This window comes from Watersipora subatra, chromosome 8 (assembly GCF_963576615.1).
Source record: "Watersipora subatra chromosome 8, tzWatSuba1.1, whole genome shotgun sequence".
NCBI lineage: Eukaryota > Metazoa > Bryozoa > Gymnolaemata > Cheilostomatida > Watersiporidae > Watersipora > Watersipora subatra.
Genome location: NC_088715.1, coordinates 1,303,314 through 1,309,893, shown reverse-complemented (window position 1 = coordinate 1,309,893; position 6,580 = coordinate 1,303,314). Strand labels below are relative to the sequence as shown.

At 38.2% G+C, this 6,580-nt stretch overlaps 1 protein-coding gene across 1 annotated transcript; it reads right to left on the bottom strand.

Moving 5' to 3' along the window:
• Nucleotides 1-864: 864 nt before the first annotated feature.
• On the bottom strand, nucleotides 865-2,206 carry LOC137401916 (uncharacterized). Its single transcript, XM_068088389.1, has 3 exons — nucleotides 1,917-2,206; nucleotides 1,222-1,588; nucleotides 865-1,077 (listed from the first exon to the last, which is right to left on the bottom strand). Exons 1-3 carry the CDS (start codon nucleotides 2,204-2,206, stop codon nucleotides 865-867), a joined length of 870 nt encoding a protein of 289 aa, XP_067944490.1.
• Between the last annotated feature and the right edge of the window lie 4,374 nt (nucleotides 2,207-6,580).

Below are 6,580 nucleotides of genomic sequence, written 5' to 3'. Positions count from 1 at the left end.
ATTGGATTTGGTAGACCTGATTGTCCAGGCTTGTGTTTGCCTCCATAACTACCTGATGCTCACCGATAATGCTAGCTACAAGCCAACAGGCTTTGTTGATAGCTACAGCGATACGGGCGACTTGATCAAAGGCGATTGGAGAAAAGAAGTAACAGAGGGTGGTGGTGCCTTAGGCAGACTCAGACCACGACCCCTCAACCATACATATAATGCAAAGGAGATCAGGGAATGCATCACAAGATATGTCAACTCGCCAGAAGCAGCACTTCCATGGCAAGTACAGCTTGTCACAAGCACTGGGAAGCGGCAACATGGTGATACTGCGCAATGAGTTCACATCTCTTGTTCACTTAATTCAATCTGCGTGTCAAGTTATTTTTTATTCTATGTTTTTGAACTGTCATGTGACACTATATTATGATGTAAAACAAGTTGAAACAATACACCACAATGAATTCATCACAATACATGAAGTCACCACAATCAGACTAACTCTATTAGGATGTATATACATATTTATATATGTGTGTGTGTATATATATATATATATATATATATATATATATATATATATATATATATATATATATATATATATTTATACATATATATATTTATACATATATATATATATATATTTATACATGTATATATATTTATACATATATATATATTTATACATATATATATATATATTTATACATATATATGTGTACATATATATGTACATATATATTTATATGTATAAATATATATATGTATAAATATAGATATATATAGTTATATATACATACATACATATCTACACATATGTATATTATCACACATAAACATTATATAGAAGCTCTAATATTATATATGCTTCTAAAGCATTTGCATGAAATGGCTAGTTTCTCCACTCCACTGCTGCTGCTCTTGCTGTTGGTACGCAGGCTCCGCAAACTCAGCGTCATCCAAAATTCTCAGGATGTCGAGTTGTGCTCGGCTTTTCACCCGTCCTTTGAGACGTCGAAGCTTTGGCACAATGCTCATAGCAAATAGTTTATCCTCATCTTCCTCTTCTGGTTTTTCAAGAGCCTTCAGGATTTGTTTATCGATATACAACAATGAACCTCAAATAATACATAAGAAACATAAATAAATAATAAACATATAAAATAAATAAGAAACATAGATGAATGAGTACAATTTAGCAGTAACAGATATTTTAATATGGACTACCTCATCTGCCTCACTCTCTAACTTGCTAGCCTTCGACCATGGTCGTTTTCTAGAAGAGGTATATTTAGGTTTAGGAACTGGACCAGATGACGGAACAGTTGATGGAGCTGATGGCGAAACAGGTGATGGAGCTGGAGATGGAGCAGATGATGGACCGGTTGATGGAGCAGATGATGGAACGGGTGATGAAGCAGAGGATGGGTCAGGGGATAGAATAGGTGATGGAGCAGATGACTCAAATTGTGCTGATGTCACAACTCTTTGTTTGATGTGCGTGAAGAGCCATCGATATTGCTCATATTCAGAGTCTTCACATATAATGTCTTTTAGTCCAGACCCAGAAGGCCCTGCTCTTGCTCTGACATATCTATGGAAAAGAAAATAGTAACAAGTGACCACAACCATACTTCAAATACATATACTTTTATTTTACTACATTCACTAACTCACTTAGCTGATACACTTCCCTATCACACGTGAACGCCTTATTTATTATTAGTATTACCAAATAATAATACATATACACAAGTGAAAATGAAACTAATTATTTTGAATAATTATCACGCTTTTTTCGCATCGATTTTGTTGTCAACAATTCCTAGTAATCACCCAGCATGCCCTGTGCTAGTGTAAACATGTTAGAGTTCATGTCATCATCTTTCACTACAAAATTTTATTAATTTTTTTGGTCTCACCTTCCGATCCTCGTTCGGAACGAATGATAGCATTTCTGGCACATTGCCACCGATGATTCCATTCTCTCTGCCACCTGATTCCACGCATTTAATTTAAGTCTCTGGTTTCGAAAGCACTGGATAGATTTATTATATATAGCCGGATATTCTTGAATTATTGAGAGCAGTTCAGATGTATTCATTACTGCCCCGCTTTCCTCTCCAATGTCTACGTTTTCCTTCTCCATTTTTACTGCTGCGTATTCCACTGCACTGATTTCTCGTAACCAATAACGCTCGACCGTCTGCATTATGGGATAGGTTGAAAAGGTCGCGCGGTGTTTTGTGGGATATCGCACACACCCATCGCAAGGATCCATTCTGTTGGATCCTTGCGATCAGCGTACGCACGTCGCGCAACCGTCGTGCGTTGACGTTTTCATATCACAACTGGCCTACGCACGACGTCGTGCGCCTTGTTGCGAGCCTTGCGATGGCATATGAAAACCAGGCTTTAAGCCTGGTTTCCATATGACAGCGCAAGGCGCACGACGTCGTGCGTAGGCAAGCTGTGATATAAAAACGTCAGCGCAAGACGATCGCGACACGCAACACGCAAGGATCCAACAGAATGGATCCTTGCGATGGGTGCGCGTGATGATGTATCCCACAATACATTGCTAGACCTTTTCAACTTATCCCACAATTCAAACAGAGGGCTGTGGCTCCGAAGAAATCGGTCTCCCGTACGAAAGAGTAAGCCCGGTTTTCATATGACAGTGCAATTTCGCAACGGAGGGTTGTTTTTTTTTGCAAAGAATTATGTCTCTCCTATGAAAAAGTAAGGAAATTATCCACCTTGTCCAATGCAAGCATGGCGCCTACACGCGATATGGAAACACTGCATCGCGGCCCAAGAAATGCATTGCGCAAAATCACTCGGCCACGCATGATCATTGCACTGTCATATGAAAACCAGGCTTTACTAGCTCAAGAAAAAATAACAATATGCTTGTATACTTAGCCCTATTTTTTATGGCTTTACTAGGTTCAATGAGTTCATCTATTAGGTGTGCAGCGGTAGCTCTTGCGGTCAGGGGGCTAGATAAACTCTCTTCTCAGGGCTTTATGGCTTCTTGTCTTGCCACCTTTTTGGGTGAATCATATCTGCTATGTATTTCCTCGGCAAGGTGTTTGCTGCCGGCTGTTTAGTTATCTTGAGCTTCTGTTAGTATTCACCTGTCTTTTCTTCTTTCTTGTGCTTCCCCTCTGCTGCCTGGCTCGCTGCCAGCTTCTCGCTCCCTTCTTGTCAATTTTGCCTCTCTTTTATACTTGTCCTTGAGTCATTGCCAAAGGTCATTGGTTGGTTGTGTTTTACTTATGGTTTTTTGCATTATTTCTCGCATAATTTCTGTTTAAGAAATTATGCGAGAATTTTTGTTTAATTCCTTACTGTTCTTGGAATCTCATGACAACAAGCGAAAAATATTCTAAGTCTGGCAAAAAATTGTACAAAACTGGCCATAACTCTAAAACTAATAGGAGTAGCATTGTGAAATTAATTTTGCAGTAATCCTCATTCTAAGACGCTACTAGTTAGCTAATTTATATGAAGCAAGAAACATGTTATCATTTTATGCTATTCTTTTCACAGCCATTTCATAAATATCTCTGCATAAAATACCATGCCTTAGTTAATGAAAAGTTAAGCTATTTTTTTTGCTACTGCTACACAATACAACATTCTCTAGACTAACATGATGCTATAAGCTATATCTAAATATACTAAATTAAGTGTTGTAAATAATGGTCTCGCTGATGACTGGTTGCTGATCTGGTGTGTGCTGACTGCTACTTCGCTCCAACAAGTCATAAATCTAGCTGGCGCCTGTAATATTGGTGATATACCTGTCTTTGTCCTTGACACTCTGTAGAGTTGTTTGCTTCACTAAATAGTCATTACTATATGTTGTAGCCAGTTAGTCTCCATCTTGATCAATAATAATCATGATTTAGTAGCAAGTTTGTGCTGTTTTTCATTCATAAGCTTTTCACTATAATGATCAGACAACTCCCAATCCAACTGATGTCCCATATATTCACATTGCATCAGCTGTGATGGTTGGACCAGTCCCATGCTTGATGTTTCTAGCAGCATAGCAATTGCCCTTGATTTTCATGTTTTCTTGTTGATGTATCACAGTGCTCAGTGCAATGTTTTGAAGCAGTTGTGGTGTTCCGTGATCCCACAATTTATTATTTCTTTTGAATTATTGGTCATCTATCGTTTCAAACCTTGAAACAATCTACAGCGTTTTTGTGATGGCTGCGAAAACTGCTCATTTTGTAGCTTTTAAAAGCTTGTAATAACATTTCAGCATATTGGCCACCTTCAAAGCAGCAGAGTAAGACATGGTCAATCTTTTGGTACTAAATAACTATAATGTGAATTTTGTTGCAAGTCAACCTTTAAAGTTAGTCCCCGATTTCTAAAAATCCTTCAGTTAGTTTTTACCTGATCCATTAAGCTGACCGAAGGTAATAGCTTGAGGCTTGTTTAGTATACAGTGAAAGGAATTTCTGCACTTGTGACCACACTCAAATTTATTAATGCTGCCTTTTCTCTGATATAGAGAGAGCTAGTGGTAGAAGGTCTAGGTCAATGTAAAGACCACCCAATCATGTTGTAGTGTCTCTGTCAGAGCTCTAAATTCAGCTCTGCAGGATTGTCAGCAATTGAAAGTTTCTTGCTGAAACTAAGGCAGCATAGAGTAACTGCAACCATTGTCAGTCTGAATATAACATGTTTCGCTCATCTGACTAACAGGTAATGTGGACTACCATAACAATAAGGAATTGACAGAATATAGTACATAGATGTTGCTGCAACAGTAACATACATTTTAGTAACTCCTAGACAGCTAAAAACATAGCTACCTTGTGGACACCAAAATATGAACACGGGCTTACCCATTAATTAGAAATCCACCAGTATGTAAAATCAGGAAGCTGTTGGAGTCATCTCACTTTAATTCCATCATCCTAAATAACCATGAAAGGCTATCAAAGATATTAATTGAATTAAACACCTCGTCGTTTTTTGTATTGCATTTTCAATTTATCTTGTTAGTTTCATTTTGTCTTCCCAGTTTTAATTTGCTGTTTCAGTTTGCTATTTCAGTGCACTGTGCATGTTTCAGTTTGTTTTGCCAGTTTAAATGTGTTGTTCTATGCGCTGCATCCGCTGCAGTTTGCTGCGTCGGTTTCTATCAAGTGAAAAAAGACATGAATAACAAAAAAGAGGCTTGCAATTTGTGGCCTCATTTTCTACCAAAATAATGATAATTCGAAATGAGGGCATAGCTTCTGTGAGCAAATGATTACAAAGGCAGTTTACAGGATTTTGTGCTGAAGGAATCAAGAAACTACTACAAAGATGGCAAAAATTGTGTTGTCTTGACTGGCAGTTTTGTTGATAAAAATTAACTATCAATCTCAAGTTTATGTAATGATCTTGTACTTGACCTTGCTAAGCTGACATGAACCTCATGTCCTTGGAACAGATATCGAATGGTGTCTGGGTATTCTGCCTCGAGCAATCTGGGTAAAGAAACATGTCTAATAGTTATACAAGGCTACAAACACAACTGCCCAATATACAGTTTGTGCTGTTTATATATGCATTCATTTATGGGCAAAACCCCAGTAAAATTTGCCTAGACGTTAATAAAACTAACAAGAGGCCCTGCTGACCTTGGCCTTGCCAACATCTTTTTATATTGTTGTAGCTTTTCATGAAAGCTCCCATTCCGCGACCGGTATACAGAGTAAAGTCTTTGCGACATAAAATAGGGGCTATCACAACTTCGGTCCGTAGCTGTTTCGGGACTCGTGGTAGAAAACCATTTTGCAGGAGTGAATTCCTTTTTCGGCTTTGAAATGCGCAAGCTGCCCAAGTGAGTAAATATGCTAGACTAGTTGCTATGGTGTATCAGTCCTTTCATGTCATATGACTAGTCGCTATGGTATTGTCACTCCTTTCCTGTCACATGACTAGTTGTTATGGTGTATCATTCCTTTCCTGCCACATGACTAGTTCCAATGGTTTATCACTCCTTTCCTCTCCCATGACTAGTTTCTATGGTGTATCACTCCTATCCTGCCTCATGACTTGTTGTTATAGTTTGTCACTCCTTTCCTGTCTTATCACTAGTTACTATTGTATTGTCATTCCTTTCCTGGCATATGACTGCTTGCTACGACTCACACCTCTTCAATTACTTGTCCCTGAGTGGGTTGCGTTAATTGTTTCGTTGAATTAGGTGACCTGTTTGTGTTTGTAAAGAAGCTTACTTTGTCAAGATCATAATAATAAGCAGTGTCATATGACTATCTGTTTACCATGCGATAAATGGTTATAAAACACAAAATATAAATAGGCCCACATAAGCTTTAGACCTTAGGTTGGTTCATCTTCTAGATCGTTTAGGTAACCAAAATTTGACACAGTCTCACTGCGCCAAGTTTAAGGACATGTCGAGCTGTGAGAAGAAAACTTTACAGGTGTCACCAACACGTAGTCTTGGAGCATCTTGGCCTGTTTATGTGCATATTCACTTCAACTACATATCGATCATCTGGCAGTTCCGTTGAGAGGTATTATTTTCAAGGAAATATATTTTCAT

Excerpts from the sequence above, each read along its gene's own strand:
- LOC137401916 (XM_068088389.1), bottom strand. The coding sequence starts at position 2,206 with ATGCAGACGGTCGAGCGTTATTGGTTACGAGAAATCAGTGCAGTGGAA. Across the intron at positions 1,589-1,916 it reads TTCCGAACGAGGATCGGAAG|ATATGTCAGAGCAAGAGCAG; the intron begins GTGAGACCAAAA and ends TCTTTTCCATAG. Across the intron at positions 1,078-1,221 it reads TAGAGAGTGAGGCAGATGAG|GCTCTTGAAAAACCAGAAGA; the intron begins GTAGTCCATATT and ends CAAATCCTGAAG.